The sequence below is a fragment of the Schistocerca serialis genome, chromosome 6 (genome assembly GCF_023864345.2).
Source record: "Schistocerca serialis cubense isolate TAMUIC-IGC-003099 chromosome 6, iqSchSeri2.2, whole genome shotgun sequence".
NCBI classification, from domain to species: Eukaryota; Metazoa; Arthropoda; class Insecta; order Orthoptera; family Acrididae; genus Schistocerca; species Schistocerca serialis.
The window spans coordinates 590,064,231-590,088,097 of NC_064643.1; the positions used below are offsets into that span (position 1 = coordinate 590,064,231).

General features: G+C 39.2%; 1 protein-coding gene across 4 annotated transcripts in view; it reads left to right on the forward strand.

Annotated features, from left to right (window-relative positions):
- LOC126483719 (membrane-bound transcription factor site-1 protease) overlaps positions 1 to 23,867 on the forward strand; it is a 132,274-nt gene that overhangs the window by 59,739 nt on the left and 48,668 nt on the right. For all 4 annotated transcript variants that reach the window (XM_050106818.1, XM_050106821.1, XM_050106820.1 and 1 more), the window contains exons 4-7: positions 6,920 to 7,037; positions 19,455 to 19,675; positions 20,121 to 20,305; positions 23,517 to 23,633. In XM_050106818.1, coding sequence (XP_049962775.1) covers positions 6,920 to 7,037; positions 19,455 to 19,675; positions 20,121 to 20,305; positions 23,517 to 23,633 — 641 coding nt within the window. The remainder of the gene's footprint in view (positions 1 to 6,919; positions 7,038 to 19,454; positions 19,676 to 20,120; positions 20,306 to 23,516; positions 23,634 to 23,867) is intronic.

Genomic DNA, 23,867 nt, shown 5'->3' on the forward strand with positions numbered 1-23,867 from the left:
AAATGATGATGGCGTCCTCTTGGGTAAAATAGTCCCCCATTCGGATCTCTGGGCGGGGACTACTCAGGAGGACATTGTTATCAGGAGAAAGAAAACTGGCGTTCTAGGGGTTGGAGCATGGAATGTCAGATCCCTTAATTTGGCAGGTAGGTTACAAAATTTAAAAAGGGAAATGGATAGGTTATTAAAGTTAGATATAGTGGGAATTAGTGAAGTTCGGTGGCAGGAGAAACAAGACTTCTGTCAGGTGAATACAGGGTTATAAATAGAAAATCAAATAGGGGTAATGCAGGAGTAGGTTTAATAGTGAATTAAAAAATAGGAATGTGGGTAAGCTACTACAAACAGCATAGTGAATGAATGCATTATTGTGGCCAAAATAGATAGGAAGCCCACGCCTACCACAGTAGTACAAGTTTCCAACTAGCTCCGCATATGACGGAGAGATTGATGAAATGTATGATGAGATAAAAGAAATTGTTCAGATAGTGAAGGAAGACGAAAATTTAATAGTCATGGGTGACTGGAATTTGATAGTAGGAAAAGGAAGAGAAGGAAATGTAGTAGGTGAATATGGAATGGGGGTAAGGAATGAAAGAGGAAGCTGCCTGGTAGAATTTTGCACAGAGCATAACTTAATCATAGCTAACAATTGGTTCAAGAATCATGATAGAAGGTTGTATACATGGCAGAAGCCTGGACGTACTGGAACGTGTCAGATAGATAAGACAGAGATTTAGGGACCAAGTTTTAAACTGCAAGATGTGGACTCTGACCACAATCTGTTGATTATGAACTGTAGATTAAAACTGAAGAAACTGCAAAAAGGTGGGAATTTAGGGGGTGGGATCTGGATAAACTGACAGAACCAGAGGTTGTGGAGAGTTTCAGGAAGAGCATTAGGGAAAGATTGACAAGAATTGTGGAAAGAAATACAGTAGAAGAAGAATGGGTAGCTTTGAGAGATGAAATAATGAAAGCAGCAGAGGATCAAGTAGGTAAAAAGATGAGGGCTAATAGAAATCCATGGGTAACAGAAGAGATATTGAATTTAATTGATGAAACAAGAAAATACAAAAATGCAGTCAATGAAGCAGGCAAAAAGGAATACAAATGTCTCAAAAATGAGATCAACAGGAATTGCAAAATGGATAAGCAGGGATGGCTAGAGGACAAATGTAAGGATGTAGAGGCGTATATCACTAGGGGTAAGATAGATACTGCCTACAGGAAAATTAGAGAGACCTTTGGAGAGAAGAGAACCACTTGTATGAACATCAAGAGCTCAGAAGGAAACCCAATTCTAAGCAAAGAAGGGAAAACAGAAAGGTGGAAGGAGTATATAGAGGGTCTATACGAGGGTGGTGTTCTTGAGGACAATATTATGGAAATGGAAGAGGATGTACACTCCTGGAAATTGAAATAAGAACACCGTGAATTCATTGTCCCAGGAAGGGGAAACTTTATTGACACATTCCTGGGGTCAGATACATCACATGATCACACTGACAGAACCACAGGCACATAGACACAGGCAACAGAGCATGCACAATGTCGGCATTAGTACAGTGTATATCCACCTTTCGCAGCAATGCAGGCTGCTATTCTCCCATGGAGACAATCGTAGAGATGCTGGATGTAGTCCTGTGGAACGGCTTGCCATGCCATTTCCACCTGGCGCCTCAGTTGGACCAGCGATCGTGCTGGACGTGCAGACCGCGTGAGACGACGCTTCATCCAGTCCCAAACATGCTCAATGGGGGACAGATCCGGAGATCTTGCTGGCCAGGGTAGTTGACTTACACCTTCTAGAGTACGTTGGGTGGCACGGGATACATGCGGACGTGCATTGTCCTGTTGGAACAGCAAGTTCCCTTGCCGGTCTAGGAATGGTAGAACGATGGGTTCGATGATGGTTTGGATGTACCGTGCGCTATTCAGTGTCCCCTCGACGATCACCAGTGGTGTACGGCCAGTGTAGGAGATCGCTCCCCACACCATGATGCCGGGTGTTGGCCCTGTGTGCCTCGGTCGTATGCAGTCCTGATTGTGGCGCTCACCTGCACGGCGCCAAAGACGCATACAACCATCATTGGCACCAAGGCAGAAGCGACTCTCATCGCTGAAGACGACACGTCTCCATTCGTCCCTCCATTCACGCCTGTCGCGACACCACTGGAGGCGGGCTGCACGATGTTGGGGCGTGAGCGGAAGACGGCCTAACGGTGTGCGGGACCGTAGCCCAGCTTCATGGAGACGGTTGCGAATGGTCCTCGCCGATACCCCAGGAGCAACAGTGTCCCTAATTTGCTGGGAAGTGGCGGTGCGGTCCCCTACGGCACTGCGTAGGATCCTACGGTCTTGGCGTGCATCCGTGCGTCGCTGCGGTCCGGTCCCAGGTCGACGGGCACGTGCACCTTCCGCCGACCATTGGCGACAACATCGATGTACTGTGGAGACCTCACGCCCCACGTGTTGAGCAATTCGGCGGTACGTCCACCCGGCCTCCCCCATGCCCACTATACGCCCTCGCTCAAAGTCCGTCAACTGCACATACGGTTCACGTCCACGCTGTCGCGGCATGCTACCAGTGTTAAAGACTGCGATGGAGCTCCGTATGCCACGGCAAACTGGCTGACACTGACGGCGGCGGTGCTCAAATGCTGCGCAGCTAGCGCCATTCGACGGCCAACACTGTGGTTCCTGGTGTGTCCGGTGTGCCGTGCGTGTGATCATTGCTTGTACAGCCCTTTCGCAGTGTCCGGAGCAAGTATGGTGGGTCTGACACACCGGTGTCAATGTGTTCTTTTTTCCATTTCCAGGAGTGTAGATGAAGCTGAAATGGGAGATATGATACTGCGTGAAGAGTTTGACAGAGCACTGAAAGACCTGAGTCGAAACAAGGCCCCGGGAGTAGATAACATTCCATTAGAAGTACTGACAGCCTTGGGAGAGCCAGTCCTGACAAAACTCTACCATCTGGTGAGCAAGATGTATGAGACAGGCGAAATACCCTCAGACGTCAAGAAGAATAAAATAATTCCAATCCCAAAGAAAGCAGGTGTTGACAGATATGAAAATTACCAAACTATCAGTTTAATAAGCCACGGCTGCAAAATAATAACACGAATTCTTTACAGACAAATGGAAAAACTGGTAGAAGCCGACCTCAGGGAAGATCAGTTTGCATTCTGTAGAAATGTTGGAACACGTGAGGCAATACTGACCCTACAACTTATCATAGAAAATAGATTAAGGAAAGGCAAACGCACATTTCTAGCATTTGTAGACTCAGAGAAAGCTTTTGAAAATGTTGACTGGAATACTCTCTTTCAAATGCTTAAGGTGGCAGGGGTAAAATACAGGGAGCGAAAGACTATTTACATTTTGTACAGAAACCAGATGGCAGTTATAAGAGTCGACGGACATAAAAGGGAAGCAGTGGTTGGGAAGGGAGTGAGACAGGGCTGTAGCCTCTCCCAGATGTTATTCAATCTGTATATTGAGCAAGCAGTAAAGGAAATAAAAGAAAAATTTGGAGTAGGTATTAAAATCCATGGAGAAGAAATAAAAACTATGAGGTTCGCCGATGACATTGTAATTCTGTTAGAGACAGCAAAGGACCTGGAAGAACACCTGAACGGAATGGACAGTGTCTTGAAAGGAGCATGGAATGTAGTTGAATTAAATCAGGTGATGCTGAAGGAATTAGATTAGGAAATGAGACGCTTAAAGTAGTAAATGAGTTTTGTTATTTGGGGACCAAAATAACTGATGATGGTCGAAGTAGAGGGGATATAATATGTAGACTGGCAATAGCATGGAAAGCGTTTCTGAAGAAGAGAAATTTGTTAACATCGAGTATAGATTTAAGTGTCAGGAATTTGTTTTTGAAAGTATTTGTATGGAGTGTAGCCATGTATGGAAGGAAAATGTGGACGATAAATAGTTTGGACAAGAAGAGAATAGAAGCTTTTGAAATGTGGTGCTACAGAAGAATGCTGAAGATTAAATGGGTAGATCACATAACTAATGAGGAGGTATTGAATAGGATTGGGGAGAAGAGGAGCATGTGGCACAACTTGACTAGAAGAAGGGATCGATGGGTAGGACATTTTCTGAGGCATCAAGGGATCACCAATTTAGTATTGGAGGGCAGCGTGGAGGGTAAAAATCGTAGAGGGAGACCAAGAGATGAGTACACTAAACAGATTCAGAAGGATGTAGGTTGCAGTAGGTACTGGGAGACGAAGAAGCTTGCACAGGATAAAGTAGCATGGAGAGCTGTATCAAACCAGTCTCAGGACTGAAGACCACAACAACAACAAAAGAAAGTTGGCTTTGTTACCATAACTTTTATTAACATAAATCAGAAAATAAGTTTTGTCTATAGCAAGATTACATCAAGAGTTTTCAAGAGTTCTTTTTCAACTGCCTTTGTTTTAATAACAATAGTCAATGACCCAATAAGCACAGAGCTGCATATAAACTCCATGGTTCTTCCTTACACACTCACTAAAACATCTATGGATTGCCCGACATGTACTTGTCGGTGCCGTTCGTCCGCCGTGTGTATTTTCTTCCTGCGGCTGATTTTAAATCTGCACACACACAAACTTGAGACGCGCAGTAGGAAGGATTCTACCACCATCCCACACTCATATCTAGAGTATTGTATGTTCAAAACGGTAGAAGGCTGAGTAGTTATAGAATTTACTCAGAAATTCTCAAATCAGTACTACACATGGGTGGCTCTGTGTAGCTTGAAGTACCAGCCAACTGCAGAGAACCTTTAAGCTTGTCACATAATGAGAGAAAAATGTTATTCAGTTAGCAGTGCAAACTGGGAAAGATCATAGCAATATTTTGTGAACAGTGTTAATGTCCCACAGAGACTAAAGGAATGCGGCAGACTATTAAAAGCACTACTGAGAGAGATGTGGGGATCCAGTGCCCAGTTGTACTGTAATGTGAAACTGAAATCTCTCATCACCCCAAGACACACAACCTTGACAATAGCGGAACATTTTGCCGTGGCTACGGCTACTGGCAGTCAGGATTTAAGTTTCCAGTATCGCACAATTATCATCGAGAGGGGCTGTTGGGACCAAAGTTCGACCAACAGTGAAGCACATCTAAATTATGGATCAAAACAACAAACATAAACCAATGATATAATAATGAAGAGTTTATTTATTCTTCATCTACCTTTCCTGCATGTAGGAGTTGGATTCTGCAGTTTGTGCTCGTTCACCTGATCAAGGTTAAATCCACTACATCGTGCTGTATCACCTCACTGAAAGAAGTAAAACAAAAGCCTCCTTGTTTTGTTAAATTTTAACTGCATGGCGAGAGTTGCCTGAATTTTGTTGTGATGCTATTTTAGTCTCTCAGAATGTTCATTGCTACTGGTTTCTTTTGCTGCATGTACTTCAAGTTTGAAGTTATTCAGTCCATTCTTTTGGATTTGGCACTTTTCATGTGTACTAATGTATTTCAGCTTTTCATGGTGGCAGTTGAGAGACATGTATAGTAATGATAATTGTGATAGAAAGTTGTCAGATGTGGCATAAAAAGCATCAGATGGCAAGGAAGGCTCGTTATTTTATCATACTAAATAAGCATTTGTAATGTGGAAGTGGTTCTTATGGCTACATACTGTACTGCTTTCTAAATCTGAGTAATGGATTATGTAAGTCATCATTACTTATAGTATTGTGTTTATGAACAGTCCTGTTGTTTTTATCTGTGATCTCTTGACAGAGTGAGCTCCAAGAGGAAGAAGATGTACTGTGAGACTGTTTAAAGGGTTGTATACAAGTGTTTAGAGGATGAGCGCCACATATTATTCTCATTACACATTTCTATGTTTTTAATGCTGTCTGTATGCAGCTCTTGTTAGTGTAACTGCCTCTAGCTTGTGGGTTCCCGGGTTCGATTCCCAGTTGGGTCAGAGATTTCCTTCCCTTGGGACTGGGTCTTTGTGTTGTCATAATCATTTCATCTTGTACTCATCACAGAGTTGCACAAGTTGCCAAAGTGGTGTGAAATAGGACAACTTGTACCAGGTGGCTGACAACCCCAGTCAGGGTCTCCCAGCCAGTAACACTATACAATCATTTCATTACCATCAGTGAAGAGTTGCCCCAGGACAGTAGGCCATAAAACATCACTTGGTGGAAAAATGCAAATGTAATTAAATTGTTAACATATTACATCTTCAAAATTTGCTATTATAAACAGCACAGGAATTGCATTGCGTAGACAGTTGAGACTGACGTTATCAATAGCACAGTAGTAGCAGAAATTAAGCATTTAAGAAACTTGAAAAAGTATAGCCATCAGTTCCATTCTTCCTTGTTGTGTGCAGATTTTTTGTAATGTACACCACATTAATTAGCTGGCAAAAAGTTCTCTTTTCTTTTTAACTTTTTTTTCAGCAGCTCCATTTATACAGATCTTTGTTGATCAGTATGTGACATTCTTATAATATGTCTGTGAAAACTATTGATCTTTCTGTGATCCATTTTCACTCAAACCCTGGTCTAGTGTTTATAGTACACTGTTGTCATCAGTAGCTATCATTTTTAGAACAACTTATCTTTACTAGTAATTATATGCACTGTACTTAATGTTATATAAGCAAATTTCCTGTCAGAGTCTTTTTTTATACCTCAGTCACCCATACTGTGTTTCTCAAAATATTCTGTTCCTTATTATTTTTAATTTAATTTGATGTACTTTAATCCCAGCTTTTTTCGTTTTTGTGATGTAACTGTATACAGTCTAATTTTACTACATTTATGCCTTTTCACATTTTAATATTAAGTTGAACAAAAACTGAGCCTCTCTTTCTACCTTGTTCTGTACCCATATTTAGCATGAAACTGTTTTGCATCTTTGTTTACTTTTGTTACAGAATAATCAATTTTGGCAATCTACAGGCAGGCACACCAGTAGGAGATTATTACGAGCTGTTCCAAGACAGATTACAAGTATTCTTCAAGCTGATGCTCTTTGGAGTATGGGAATAACAGGTGAATAAAATTAAAAAGGAAACAGATTGTATCACTAACATCTGTTTGTAACAAAATTCTAAATCTGTAGTTACACTCCACAAGCCATCTTACAGTGTGTAGCAGAGGGCACAAATAGTATCACTATTAATCCCCCTCCGTTCCCCATCTCCTGGATCCTTTACGTATGCAAAGTATGTCCACCTCCACAATGCCCCAGAATGTGTCCTGAATTCACTCGTAATGACCCACATGGAAACAATTAGTTTTAATTGCTACCAGCATGCATTCCTAAACAACAAATAATGTGTAACCCAACTCATGGTCTTTAAATGTGAAATTCTCTCAGCAGTTCTTAGAGGTAGCCATATACAGGTTCCCAGATGTTTGAAAAACTTTTGATTCAGTCCCATTCTGTGCGATCAAGTACCGTAAACTGCTTTCTGTTTGATAGTATATACCTACAACATCCTTGGAATTATTGAGTGCACTTCAGTGATATACATTTATATACCTGTGGAAAATCAGTTGGTAATTTTTAAATGAAAATATGTTTAAAATTTTTGAATTATATCAAATCCTTGAGGACTATTTCATTTAGGAACTGTTAAAGAAACATTAGCATCTACCTTTCTTTATAAAAATGTGGATTATGCATTTTTTGTGTTTTTTACATTTTCCATCCTTGAGGATCTCATCGCTGTGGATCTTGGAAATAGACAGTATATCTATCAGTCTATCTATTGTCAGCATAATGTATGAGTTATCTCTCCAAGTTTGTAACTGTGTTGCAAATGCCTTGACAGGCAGAATGCCGTTTGTTGTCCTCAGTGAGTAGTCACCTTCAGACAGAAATAATCTGCATAGGCCCAACAGAAGTTCATATTACGTATTAATGACTTAACTGATAGTATTAGTTGTAAACTTATGTTTTTGAAAAATAATTTAGATTTTTGTAAGGCAGTGTTACCTGATGAACATTGTGGATTTAGCTTGGCCAAGCAAAGTGTGTGGATGACGACAACAATGACAGCAGCACAATGGCATTTTGTGGTACGGTATGAGAGCAGGTGGCTGTTAGATTACTCAGAGCAAAGGGAGAAGGCAACGGTTGAAAAGGTTCATATTGATATTATTCTACTGTTTTAAGTGATTTTTTTTCCCACCATGCACAAACTCTATGGATTGATCGTTGAGAGGGAACAAAATAGGCCTAACGAACTTATGTCCAGAAATGCATGGTTTCTATGCTAGAAACCATTTATTCAGTTATACGTCTTTACAGAGAGTGTGGTGTAATACGCACTGGACCATGCAGCCACAGTTACAGTATGTGTTAAAAGCGGTTTCAATGTACCTCAACACATGTGTATACGCGTCGTAGCATATTCTGCCTCCCACATTCACATTGGCCAGACTGCATCCAAATAGTGCCAAAGGCAACATGAATACAGTGCTCCATTGTCTCCGCATCTGGACTGGGCTCTGCATACACGATACTTTTGAGATGGTCCCATAACCAGAAATCACATAGGTTGAGATCTGGTGAACAAGCAGGCCATGCAACTGGATCCCTTCAACTGATCCATTGACCAGGGAAGACACGGTTGAGATGCGTCCCGACATTAATGGTGAAGTGGGCAGAGCACCATCCTGTAGCAGCCACATTACCTTTTGAATCATCAATGGTACTTCTTCCAGCAGGTGAGACAAAGGCCCCACAAGAAATACTGATAGTTCTGGCCTATTAGGTGATGGGAAGGAAGACTGGTCCCAAAATACAGTTGCCAATTATCCTGGCCCACACATTCCGGGTACACCAATGCTGATGATTTGCTGTCACTGTACCATGGACGTTCTGCATACTATCCCCAAGATGGCTGTTATGGTAATGGAAGATACCATTCTGCGTAAAGGCGGCCTCATCTTTGAATAGGATTGATGACACAAATGCTGAAATCGTGGTGAAGAAACCAGTGACAAAATTGCTCCCAATGTGGAAAGTCTGTCATTAGTAAGCCCTCCATGCATTGTAAGTGATAAGGGTAAAGTATTTAAAAGACCATAAATATGTCTGCTTGTGTCTGTATGTGTGGATGGATATGTGCGTGAGTGCGAGTGTATACCTGTCCTTTTTTCCCCCTAAGGTAAGTCTTTCCGCTCGCGGGATTGGAATGACTCCTTACCCTCTCCCTTAAAACCCACTTCCTTTCGTCTTCCCCTCTCCTTCCCTCTTTCCTGATGAGGCAACAGTTTGTTGCGAAAACTTGAATTTTGTGTGTATGTTTGTGTTTGTTTGTGTGTCTATCGACCTGCCAGCGCTTTCGTTCGGTAAGTCACCTCATCTTTGTTTTTATATATAATATGAGGGAATAAATATACTGTAAAGCAGTAGTTAGAAAACCCAACTCCTTTAACAGATGCCTACAAAATCATTATGGGCAGGTAGGCTGCTAGATTTGTTAATGGTAGGTTAAAACAACATGCAGGTATTATGGAGCTTCAGGAACTCAAAAATGAATCTCTGGATGGATTCTTTTAAGGAACACTACTGAGAAAATGTAGAGAACAGGCATTTGAGGCTGCCTACAGAATGATTCTGCTGCCAATAACGTACATTTCACGTGAGGACCATGAAAATAAGATTAGAGAAGTTAGGGCTCATGCAGAGGCATATAAGACAGTCTTTTTCCCTTGCTCTATTTGTGAGTGGAACAGGAAACAAAATAACTAGTAGTGAGTGGTACAGGGTACCCTTTGCCGCACAGTGTACGGTGGCTTGCGGATTGTATATGTAGATGTAGATGAAGATGAGTGAGCACTACATATTATTCTTGCAGCACATTTCTCAGCAACAGAGACTTTCTTTCTTAAAGATGAGTTACCCCAGAACATTATAGCCTATGATATTATTAAATGAAAATATGCAAAATATATCAACTTACTGATTTGTCTCTCCCCATTATTTGCAATGATTCTTAGTGCAAATGTGACGGAACTAAGTTGTTTTAGGAGTTTCAAAACACTATCTTGAGTTTAAATTCTCATCAATATGGACACCTAAGAATTTTGAAGTTTGTGCCCTATTTATTATTTCCTCACTATGTGTTGCTCTTACCATTGAAGTAGTACCCCTAGATGTGCAGAACTGAATATGTTGCACCTTTTCAAAACTGAAGATGAGACCATTTACAGAAAACCAGTCAGTGATACTTTGAAGAACATTGTTTACCATCTCTTCTGTTTCTTTATGTATGCTTGGATGGATTACAAGACTAGTGTCATCTGCAAAAGAACTAATTCTGCATCTTGTGTATTAGGCAGAAGATCATTTACACATACGAGGAACAATAGTGGAACTAAGTTTGAACTTTTGGGAACCCCATACATGATTTCTCCCCTGTCAGAATTACGTCCCCGCATTATATTAGTTGAATTACTAAGTACAACATTATGTATTCTTTTTGTTAGGTATGACACCATTCATTGGTTGTCTTTACCACTAGTGCCATAAAATCTCAGTTTATGAAGGAGACTGTTGGGATTCACACAGTCAAATGCCTTAGACAGGTCGCGGAAAATACCAACTGGCACTGTTTTATTAGTTAATGCCAGTAAAATAAGGTGAATGGACGGTAATTGGCATTCTCAATAGAGCAACTCTTCTGAAACTCAAACTGTAATTTGCTGAGGATATTATGGTTGGTAAGGTGAGATACTATTCTAGACTACATTACCTTCTCAAAAATTTTATAACTGAAGTCAGCAGTGAAACAAGTTGGTAATTATTGACATCTCTCATATCACCTTTCTTATTAAAGAGGGGTTTATTAACAGCATATTTCAATCCCTCTGGAAAAATAACTTGAATTAGTGACACATTGCATATTTGACATAATATCAGACTTAATACATTGGAACAAATCTTTAGTACTCTATTGGAAACACCATCAAAATAAGATGAGTTTTATTTTTGAGAGAATGTATGGTTTTCATCATTTCAGAAAGAGAAGTTGGTAACACATTCATACGATTGAATTTATGAAAATAGCTTTTTCCGAATGCTGCTGTGATTTTTCTCATGAACTGGTTTTCCCTATGCTTTCTACTACATTTAAGAATTGATTATTAAACGTTCATGTTAGCTGTGATTCATCATTTATAGCCCTTCCATTCAGTTCTGTAGTGATGTTATCCTGTTCTTTGGCTTGTTGTCCCGTCTCTCATTTCACTACATTTCATATAGCCTTAGGTCTGTTGTCAGAATTACTGGTTTCTGATGTTACATGCATGTTCCTTGATTTTTTAATGACAATTCTTAGTAATTTTGAGTAATTTTTGTAGTGTGCAACTGCTGCAGGATCTCTGTTTGTTCTTGCCAACAAATACATTGCCCTTATCCTTCCACAGTTTCTTTAATCTCTCTGATGAACCATGGTTTTTTATGTGACTGTTTAATGTCCTTTCTGATTAGCTTATGCAGAAAGCTGTTTTCAAATAATAATGTGGATCAGTCAAGGAATAGGTTAAATTTTATTTTAGCATTTGGTTCACTATAAATTTCATCCCAGGTCATCTCTTGTAATCTTTCTTAAAAAAGTTGTCCTGGACTTGTCAATTATTTTAACTGATTTCCACTGAGGACTATCCATACTGTAAGGCACTATACTATTTGTCATAACTAACTGTGCGTAATGATCATAGAGAGCATTTGTTACCAGGTAAACAGTTACTTTCTTGCTCTGAGATTCACCAAGAAAAATGTTATCAATTGGAGTCATACTGTCTTCATCCACCCATGTTGGAAAGTTAATTACTGAGTTCAAATTGTAGGGTCCAAATAAGTTTTAAACTCCATTTTTCATATCAGAATCCTTTAGAAAATCTACATTGAAGTCACCACAGGCTATTAATTACTTGCTGCTGTCTGACAGAAAGCACAGTTAGAAATCCAGATTTTGCATAAACAGTTCAAAACTTCCCAGTGGGGATATACACGGTTACAATTAAAAGTGAACTGTTTTTCAGTATTAATTCAAAAGTACACACTTCTATGTGCCGATGACTACGAAACTTACTTGTCTCAATAGTTTTGAACTTGTATTCTCTCTTCATATATGGAATGAACTCCTCCTTTTCCCATATTAATTCTGCATGAGTAAGCTGCTAGAGTCTATATGGAAGAGATTGCTTACAAAACACTTGTAAGACCCATACTAATGTAATTGGATTAATTCGCTTTTACACATAGAAGGGCCATATGAATAGCCATAGCTTTGCTTCCAATGTTAAGCGTGTAACAGAAATTCGAAAAAATCTCAAAAAGCAGAAAGTTGAAGGAAAACACGTATCATTTCACAAAAACTTCCTTAAGAAGTTCCAAGAGCCAATTTGTGTTGGAACTTACATGTACTCAGCCTTTGCGTTATATCCTTTGAGGCAAGCAGTCAGTTTCCTTCTGTTCCATTCCAGAATGAAATGAGGAGTTATCTTAATGGATGGGATAATTAAATTTATAGTAGTTTGTTGTAGTGTCCTTTAGAGACAAGTAATGTCCTGTATACTTCCTTTCTTCCATTATTTTAGTCAGCTGTCCTTGGAGTAGCTTAAGATGCCCACAGCGATGGTCCACACCTCGCCAAACTGTCACAGTGGGAACCGGAGGTCTTACAGAGGAAATTCATTGCCACTACTACTGCATAAAAAAGGAATGTCATGAATAACGGGTCACCTACAGTGTATTGCTCTCCCCTCTTTGACTATGCTGTATGTGTTCTGTATCAGACTGCAACTTAATGTTTCTCCAACGCCTGTTTCTCTGTGCTCTTTAGACAATTGTTTCTCTGGCTGCTTTTGGTCTGCACTGATTTGTCCAAGTATAAGATGACTCCCCTGTCCCTCTCCCCCTCCTTTTTTATATATATATATATATATATATATATATATATATATATATATATATATATATATAAAAAGAAAGGGCATCTGAGAAAATCTTATTTTTAGTTTATTCTGACTTATTAAAATTACAAACTGTTTTATTGATGTAAAGGATCTGCCTAAACAGGTTAACATTAATTCTAAACTTATGCCATTTACTGACTGTACATTTTGATAATACAAGGAGAAATAAAATAAACAAAAAGACATGGTTTACATAAAATTTTATCTTTTTTTTTTCCTTTCCAGCTTACTATCCAAGCCAGTTATCTGTGGTATCACTGTTTTTAATAATAATCACCGGTATTATATCTGAGATGATAGTATCACCTAACCAATGAGAGGTGAGAAAATAGGTGATGTATTTCTGCATATGAACAGCAAAGAAATTTATAACCTTGGTTTTTACAAATATTTATGTTTCTTCCAAATATATCACAATTTTTGGGGTGGAGATTAGTGTTGGACCTGAGAACAAAGCTTTTTTTTTTTTTTTCTGAATACACAGTGGGTTTCACACCTATATTGAAGTGAGTGTGTGGCAGCATTCCTTTGGCTCTTGCTAGCAAACGTTGTCTGCCTGCAGACCTTTCATTGGCTACATAGAACCAGCAACTGACAAACCCTCTTTCATTCTCACCAAATCTCATGGTGAACGTTGACATTGCTGCATGAAACATATAAATACGCCTCTGGCCCCTACTTAACTTCTGTCTCCTGCAGAAATGTGTATTATTATTGAATATTTATTCCAGTTGTAAACTCAGTTCTGTTCCGATTACAAATGGGATTTGGACAGACTGCTGTTTCAACAAGATTAATATTCATAAAAAGCCAAGGTATGCAACAGACATTCCCTTGGTTGGCAGCATGATGAAATTTGCTGTCCACACATCACTGACGTTGCCACATTTGACCTAATTCTCAGCCAAGCTGGTGTCACTGTCCCACTCCAACCCTTCTGAATTCTTCAAAATGAATGTGCACATGACCTCAGTTGCTAAAGCTTCATATGCTAATGTAAGAGAACCTCCTACATTAATCTGTTACACAACATAAAAACATTCACCTCAGCAGCAACAGTTTAATCTGCAAATGTAAGACAACCCTGTATTTTTTTTTAAATGATGAGTTTGGGGGGGAAAATTTTAATAATTGGGTAAATAAGGTAGTTTTGCCCATGTGTGTATTGGTTACCTCCTATGATACATTTGACCAAGCTTCTGACAACTCTGTGACTTGGACTTTACAAACACCCAATTTACAATAGCTTTAAAGGTGCATTATGATTGTGTCTAAACAGCATTAAGGCTACATCCCAATGTTTGTGGGATCCTGATTTCCAACTGTCCATAGACATGGAATTAGAAAAAGAAAAGTGAAAATTGACATACTATTTGTTCTCGGTTGGTATCTGCATTTGCTATTTTGTGTGAACAGTGCCTACACCATAAGCTACACGTTATCATGGATGACAAGGCAAGAACACATACAAAATTTGCACACCCTCTCTTCATATCTCCATAACTCCCATCAGCCTGGCTGAAATGCAGCCAACCACATTGTAATTTTTTCCAACCTTCCTTAAAGAAACTGTGATTTACCCAACAGCATCTTATTTAAGTTGGTGGTCTTGCCAAAATCCTCATATCTAAGAGCTGCAGCACTGCTGGGGAAAATAAATTATTATGCATGAGTTTTCCCAAGTAGTGGAGATTTCCCTTCCGATCAGTACACTACAAATAAAAGGAATTCAGTCCAAACGGACACCAGAATGTGACTGTGCCATCTACAGGGTGTTCCATTTATCTGCCTGTGTAGTGCAGTAGACGCCAGGCAGTGAGCACTCCATTGCCCATCGATCAGATGCCATGTCGCCCATCTACTGCTGCGGTAGAACATGACTACATTTAAAATATAGGCAAATAAATTTTGTCTCCACACATGTCATGTGAGGAGATTCGGGAACAGCCTGCCATTATTTTCTACACATTTCTGACATATGCACAAGAAATTATTGATCACAAGATGTAATTGTCTCTGAGATATTGAATTAATTGATTCATGGATATTATCCTTAAGTTCCTCTATCATGTGAGGATTTGTTGTGTACACTTTGTCCTTCAGTGCACTCCACAAATAAAAATCACACGAGAATTAAATCAGGACTTCTAGCAGGCCAGATATTGTTACTAATCATTCTTTCATCGAACACATCTTGAATTGCATGCAAAGAAACATTGGTCATATGAGCCCTTACCGAATCCTGTTGAAAAAATGTGATGCTTCATTCTCTTTCACTCAGTTCATTAAAAAAACAGTTGTTAAATGTTATGCACATTTCTTTCACTTGTAACTGTGTCATTAAAAAGAACTGGGCCTATTATTCTGTCCCCACTAACTGCACACCTCTTTGTATAGAGGTGCACGACATTTGTGTTGATGCAAAAGACGTCTAAAAGACATGTTAAGGGAATTTTCCAGATGGAATGCAATGTCATAGAGACAAGCTTCTGTGAGCACTGTATGCTGTTGTTTATGCTTCTTGTCTTGAACACTTCCCCTTTCATGAAATTTATTCACTAATTTGTGGACAGCATCATGACTCGGAGCTCGAACACCTGGAAACTTCTGTTCAAACAATCTCCTAACAGTACAAGCAAACTCTGTATGCACATATAACTTCACTGTTACTCTCGTGATGCCTGTTTCACTGCTCTAGTGACACTGGCCAACAAGGCGCATATCTCCATACGGCTTTCAGTGTAAAACCCACAAATAAGAGGGGCAGGGGGCCTAGTGCAGTCCTGAGGGACCCATTTGACCGCTAGGCGTGGCTTCTGTGGTCGGCCTGCAATGCCTCAGGCAGGCAGTCATCAGATAAATGGAACACCCTGTAGTTAGTTAAAGAGAAACTCAAATCTTACCTCTGCCTGCCCCCCGATAGCGCAGACAAAATGTCTTGGCCACCACCCCGTCACAAGAAGTTACAGGCAGACTGAAACAAATTTTTTTCTTTACAGCCAGAACTCTTCTGCTGCATGATCATCAATCTGCAAATTGAAAAAGAGATCGTATCTATATTAATGTTATCCACATGTTAGGTTTTCTTCTATGGCACTATATTACATCTCATTACTGCCAATAAGTTGATGTTGACCCATGCCCAAGAAGAAAGGTCAGAGGTTGCATCGCTAGGTATTGCCTTTAAGTAGGTATAGTTTTATGAGATTAATTTTTGTTCTTTCCAAAATGCGAATTCAGACATTCTTCCCCACCTCTCAACAGGATGGGATACTAACTCCAACTTCCCAGGAGGTCATCTATATCTATCCTTTGCATCTACCGTATTTACTCGAGTCTAAGCCGCACTCGAATCTAAGCCACACCTGAAAAATGAGACTCGAAATCAAGGAAAAAAAATTTCCCGAATCGAAGCCGCACCTGAAATTTAAGACTCGACATTCAAGGGGAGAGAAAAGTTTTAGGCCGCATCTCCAAATCGAAACAAAGTTGGTCCACTGTAATATGAGACAATTTAGGTCGAATGAATGACGATACAGCTACAGTAGTTTGGTTCGAGTCGTAAGCTTAGCAGTTAAGCTTTACCAGGTAGCCATTGCTATGCTTCAGGCGCTCCGTCCGTATTTATACGGGTACCCTTCCTTTTTCACGTGCTTCGTCTGGTTTGAATTGATTGCTTATTTTTCTTTGATCTGATAAGCGCAGTTTTCTTTGTTATAGGTGTTTACGTCACTCTACGCTGAAAATGAATTACTGTACTGTGTCATGCATTGTTTGTCGTACTCTGATACTGCGTATTTACGGCCTGTCGCCGATCGCGGCATGGCTTGCTTTTGTGCGCGCTACCGCCGCTTACAAATAAAAAAAAGAAAAAGAAAAAGAGAGAGAGAGAGAGAGAGAGGAATCGTCTCATTAGCGAAACAATGTCAAGAGACTGCTACTTCTTGTTACTTACACTGCTGCTTCCTTTCATAATGATCAACAAGAACCAAATAATAGACTGCGTATGATAGAAGATGTTCTGAACGAGAGTTTAGCGAAAATTTTTCTCCGTTTGAAAATCTTTGCAGGCGCCTCTTCAGTACATTACATTCTGCACAGAAATTAGAGTCATCTTAGATTTAAAAATCTAGTCAATTGCCTCGCTTCATTTCTGACTGTATCACTGTTTAGCATAAGAATAATACGAATATAAACATGACATGATATGTATATTCTTCCGCGTTGGCTGTTGTCTCACTCTAGTTTTGTGGTTTATTACGCAGACAGGATTTAAATGAGATAGCAGCAAACACGAAACAATACATGGCAAAATGTTTATATTCGTATTATTCTTATGGTGACGAGAATACTGCATGTGACTCGCAATTTATAAAAGTTCCTATTAGCAACCATCTCTTCTCACAGATAGGAAAAAATTCAGAACAGAGAGTTGACCATATTGACAAACATCCTAAACATTCTTGCCAGTCGGGTTTTCGTAGTACATTGAAATGCTGCTACATTCGAAGATGAACAATACGGAATTTGTATTTACTTCGTTGGATAATGTATGAAAATGCAGTGGTCGAAACTCGGTGCGGAGAAAAAAAAATTGTCTTCCACCTTTTTTTTTTTTTTTTAATTTATTTACTGACGCAGAGGTTTTGGCGCCAGTATTTATCTTTGTGCCTACAAAGCATGCCTGTGTAGCGCTACATATATTCGATGGCAGAACTAAGTTGTGGCGCCACCCACCGACATTTTTAAGAACTTCCGCTTGCTTTGCACTCGATTCTAAGCCGCAGGCGGTTTTTTGGATTACAAAAACCGGAAAAAAAGTGCGGCTTAGATTCGTGTAAATACGGTATTATTATGATGTGCAAGAAGTGGTGTTGCAATCATGTCTCAACAATCATAAATTATTTCATTTCTCTATGTGGTAATTGTCTATAAAAAAAGACTCACAGCCTTAGCTGTCTTTGCCGTGTCTTCCCTTTACTGGTTTTCCTTGGCACATCACACGGAATTAATAAGAAGAATGTTTCCTGACTAGAAATTACAATTTCGGAATTTATCATCCATTTTTACAAGAATTTGAAATGTGGCCCATAAATGAAGGACAAATTCCAAGAAAAAATAATCTGTGGGACATCTGCAGGAACCTTTCTTGGAAACGGTCCCCATAGTTTTACAGAAATGTTCTTCCATTGCTCGGTTTGCTTGATCCTCCATGCAAATGTCATCATTCTTGTCCATAATGAAAATATGGGAATCACGACAGCAGTTTTATATCAAATCATAATTTAAAGTTTGTTTTGCAATCGTGTAATACTAATCATTGCTTAATGTACCTACCAAACACTGGGGGATTTTAGGAAGGCAAAGTACAAAAAATCCTAATAAATGTGAAATTATTAAGAAATTTTGCATTACTGTGTATTAACATGTTTGTATACCAGTCAGTTCTCAACATATAGCAGAGTTGCTGAGTTGCAGACAGGCACAACAAAAAGACTGTCAGAAAGTGAGCTTTCAGCCAACGAGGTCTTCGTCGTAAATAGACAAAACACACACACGACAAGACAAGATTGAATCTGATGTCAGCAGCCACAGACAGTACTCGTGTGTTGTGTGTATAAATCTTGTCTATTTCCGACAAAGGCCTTGTTGGCAGAAAGCCCACTTTCTGACAGTTTTTTGTTTTGCCTATCTATGACTCAGCATCTCTGCTATATGGTGAGTAGCAACTGTCCTTTTCCTAATATTGTTACATTCCATCCTGGATTTTCCATTGTTTGGATTTGGTCAATTCTCGAGGTAATAAACGTTTTGTGATGCATTTAGTGCTTATTAATAATAACTTTTCTTTCTTGATGTGGACATGTGTTGTGTTATGAGGATAGGGGAGGAAAGGGTCGACAGTCTCAAGGCAGTTTACGTCGCCACAGAACAATGTATTAAGCTCACCAGGTGTCTTCCTGTTCTCGAAGGGAGCTGTTGGGTGAATGTGGGCAAACTGCAAATAAATTGTGCTCTGGGAATTGCTCTGGTGGACAACTCTGGTAAATTAGATAAAAAGAGGTGAAAGTGAAGGAAACCCATCAAAATAGATAGGTGAAGGTTGGATGTACAACTAGACAGGGGAGAATGGAATAATATTCAAATGTGTAAGTGCTCTGAAGCTTTTGGTCAGCAGTTTACTTCCATTTACAGTACTTCTGTAAATCAGTCACATTGTGCTGATACAAGGTGGTCCTGTTAATGAAACAATACCAAAGTCATTTGCATTATGAAATGCCGGAGCAAATCAGTAAGCTGCTGGAATAGTTTTACGCTCCAGCATTCATGAATTAGGCAGCTTTTTCCCGTGTCTGTTGAAAGAAAACTCATCTTTTTGAAAATGGTACACCTATCTTCCAGTTTTTTGTTTTTGGTTTGTGTGTGTGTTTTTATTTTGTTAGTTAAATTGAAATTTTTGCATTTTCACTGCAGGTACCGGAGTAAAAGTAGCTGTTTTTGATACTGGACTGGCCAAAACACATCCACACTTTCGGAAAATCAAAGAACGTACCAACTGGACTAATGAGAAGACCTTAGATGATGGCCTAGGTCATGGAACTTTTGTTGCTGGTGTAATTGCCTCAAGTCAAGATTGCCTGGGGTTTGCACCTGATTCTGAGTTACATGTTTTCAGAGTGTTTACAAACAATCAGGTATCAATATGGCTGCTTGTTATATTAAGATAATGTTGACAGTGTTTTACTGTTCACATATTGTTGCGTTGTCAATTTGCTACTCCTCCTTCACCCTTAATTTTTATTTCTTGCCTTATTTGTGATTCAATTATCAGTAAGTCCATTGATTTACACTTTTCCCATTTGTTTAATGTACTGCCCTTATTTCCTCAGCCTTTGCTGCTTTCAGATCTCAGTATTTGTAAATACTGCAGAGCAAGAGTACTTATTAATGCTTAAAATCAGAAGTCACATGATCACACTGAAAACGTTATGTTAAGGCATGCATCTATTTAATGATCAGGTGTGCCTGCTTCAACTGTCTTTGGAAATTTAGTATAACATTTTAATTTTTCTGTTAATAAGTTACAGCCTTGTTTCATTTTGCTATTTTTCTGTTGATAAGTTCCAACAATATTTTCAGGTGTCCTATACATCTTGGTTTCTGGATGCTTTTAACTATGCAATTCTAAAAAAGATTAATGTGCTGAACCTTAGCATAGGTGGACCAGATTTCATGGACCACCCATTTGTTGATAAAGTGTGGGAACTCACTGCCAACAAAGTAATTATGGTTTCTGCCATTGGAAATGATGGACCATTGTATGGGTTAGTACTGACGTATTTTGTTGTCATTGTTATCTACCTGGAGCCACTGGAAAAAGCCATGTATATGAAGAACTTTGTGAAAACATGAGAGTCTGCAATTATTTAGAGAAATACTCATTTTTACAACAAGAAAAGAAAATATTTAGCATAATGTAAATGGTTGTTTCTGAGACAGTGATGGTACAAAATCCAGATTAAATGTGCATGCAAGTAAAATGATAAGATATCAGCTTAATGATTCACGTTCAAAGCAGTTTCTTTGATTTCATATGAATTTTTGTAATCCCAGAAATCTTGTTGTGTGTTGTTAAACATTCATACTCTCTCTCTCTCTCTCTCTCTCTCTCTCTCTCTCTCTCTCTCTCTCTCTCTGATTATATGTGATTTGTATGTATACAGTATAAGTTTAAAGTGGAACATTCCCCATAAAACTGCTTTTAGGAGAGACAGATGCTAGACTGATCTCCATTGGGGAGGGAAAAAACCTAAATAAAGTAAATGTGTCATGAACATGGAGGTTGATTTGAACACCACAATGCTTCACTAGGCAATATCCCCTTGGAGTTGGTATGCCCTTACCGTCCTCTGACCTTTGAACTGGCTTACCCAAGGCAGTTATGGTGAGACCCACAGTTTAACATGGATTCCAAACCACTGTTCGACTTAGCATGTTTCATGTCGACAAACATTGCAAGAGATGGAAGAATCACTGTGACATAAAAAATTCTGTAAGTGACTGGACTGAACTCCATACCTTCGGCTCCATGGTCTGACACTCACTTACTGAACCACTGAGGGAAAAAAAATTGTATGGAATGTAACTGACACACACAAAAGAGGTAGCTTACAATGTGTAATAAGTACAAATTTTCCACAATTTTTTCTGCTGATTGAACACCTTGTTCTAAGGAATTGTTTGAACATATGTGACCATGATGTAACCATCACCATCCCTACTCTGCCATCCCTCCCCCTCCCTGCCCCAGCCTCCTCCTTACCCCCACCTGGTTGCCTCTCCCATAATGCCCTGCTGCTTGCAGTCTGGCTCTAGCTGCCAGAGACTGCAGTTGTGTGTGTGTGTGTGTGTGTGTGTGTGTGTGTGGGGGGGGGGGGGGGGTGTTTGCCTGAGTGTGTGCATGTGTGTATGTTGTCTACTTTTGACAAAGGTCGTGTTGGCCAGAAGCTAACACTCGAACTGTCTTTTTTGTTGTGCCTTTCTGCAACTCAGCATCTCACTATGTGGTGAGTAGCAACTATTCTTTTCATTATGTTGTTACCCATTAGGTTTCAGAGTTTGTTGTAATTCTGCTACAAAAATGTTATGTTTGTTGAGTGAGCAAGAAGTTTTGGAAGCTCAAGTGCAAGAAATTGCTCAGTAACTCTCATCACTCTTTTGTCTTGGTGGGAGGATGATTATACTTCCCATCATCATTATGTTAAAAGTTGTAATCTATCAAAGATCTAAAGTGAAGATCAAAAATAAATCTTGAAGCTTGGCCCTTTTTTAATATGTATTACTCTTGAAGCTACATCGTTTACATATGTGCCAGTAACACTTAAAATAACACCAGAAATGGCCAGTTTCCTAGACCCAATATGCTTCTAAGAGGCCAGTCTCCAAAGTGTTAAAGAAACAATGACATTTCTCCCTGTCACATTTTACTTACAGCCTACTCGATTGCCACACTAAAAAAAGTTGGAAGTACAGTCCCTAAAAGCACTAAACGTTTTAAAATGTGTTAGCCACAGTTCAAAGGAGTGGGTTGAACCTGTTTGCTCCAGTCTTACAGAGCCTTCATGCAATCCCACCTTTATTATGAGAGCACTGTACATGGATCTGCAAGACAGTCTTGTTTAAAAATTTTAGGTATGGTGCACTACGAGGAAATTAGTCTGACCAGTGGGCCTTTAGGACCAAATCTTTTCTGAACCTCTGTGCTGATGCTAGTAAACTGCCACTTAACATTCAGTGTCAATTCCTTATGGTGTGTTAAGCTTCTAAAATAATATTGACACCACTGACAGCTGCACTTCCACCATGGATCGACTGTAAGCAATGACACCTTTTGAAGTCTGAACAAAGGGCTGCCTCTTAGACTTAGGTGTAGTTCATATCATGTCTTCTTAAGAGGCTCAGAAGTATTTTAGATTTGACAAACTTTGAGGAGGAAAGCACTCCAGATACAACTTTTAAGTTCTTATTTAATACATTTCAGGTAAGCACTACAAATTTCGTATAGTATACACTGATGGCCCAAAGCAAGGGAACTCTCTTGGCCATTCAGTCATTTTTTCCAGTCATGTCTTCAGGATTTGCCTTCATAGTGAATACACTGCATTTAACACAGCACAAAATTTTATGTGCTGTTCTGGAGGTATAGCGAAAATATGTTTTCATTTCTCTTCTGTTCTGATTTCCTAAGTGCCATACAAGTATCATAGCAGATTTCAGTAAGGACAGTAAAGACACGACTATTATGTACACAACCCTGTATACCGTCATAAACATCACTAACACTTACAGCCACCCTGATTATTTCACTTACAGAATCTGTAATAACTCCTGTAGATGTTATTAGGTTCTTCACTGTAATGAATAAACCACCACCATCAGTGTCCAACAGAACCTTGTGACAGCTGTCTGCTCCTCTATTTGAATACAGCATGTAATTGATCATGGATGTTTTCCCTAACCATAGAAACCTACATGTACACAATGTAAGTAATCTGCTACCCAGGTGACACCTTGTGTATAGTGCACATCTGATCCATTGTCGAGGGAGGGAGCTGTATTTCCCCACTTTGCAGCAGGGGGGAGGAGGGGGTGGTGAAGAAATCCACATTTGAGATTGTCATAGAATCATCCAAGCCTCTGATTTAAACTCTCCATCCAACTCCAAACTGGAGTGATTTATTGTCAAGAAATACACATTTGATATTGTTACCGAATCACCAAGTCTCTGATTTAAGCCCTTCACCCACTTCCTATCCAAAGTCTAAGAATGACCTCTTGCCTGTATTCAAACAAATCTGATATTTAGAAAACAAATCTAATTTGAACATTACATAGCAATTAGAATATTATGTTTTCTGTTTGGTGTTTTGTTCATTAGCTCCAGTAAATGTATTGTTTTCTCACTTTTAGTATTATTTTCCAATCATTTTAATCATAATCAGACAAAGTTGTTAACCCATTGTGTGTTTCTGCTAGGACATTGAACAATCCTGCTGATCAGATGGATGTGATTGGTGTTGGTGGTATAAACTTTGAAGACCAGATAGCAAAATTTTCCTCTCGAGGAATGACAACTTGGGAATTACCACAAGGGTAATTATAAATATGCTACTTTCATATTTCTTCTTTTGAGAATTTATTGCCTTTCTTAGTACATTTGCAAGCACTGAATGTGAAGATGGAGCAGTTGTAGAAAAAGGAATTAATCATGTGCCAACACTCCCAAGGTTAATTTCAATGAAGTATATGTATCAAAGTTATTCATAAAAATTAACTGCACCACACAATATTTAGACATTGAACTGTAAATGTTAATTAAACTTTTTT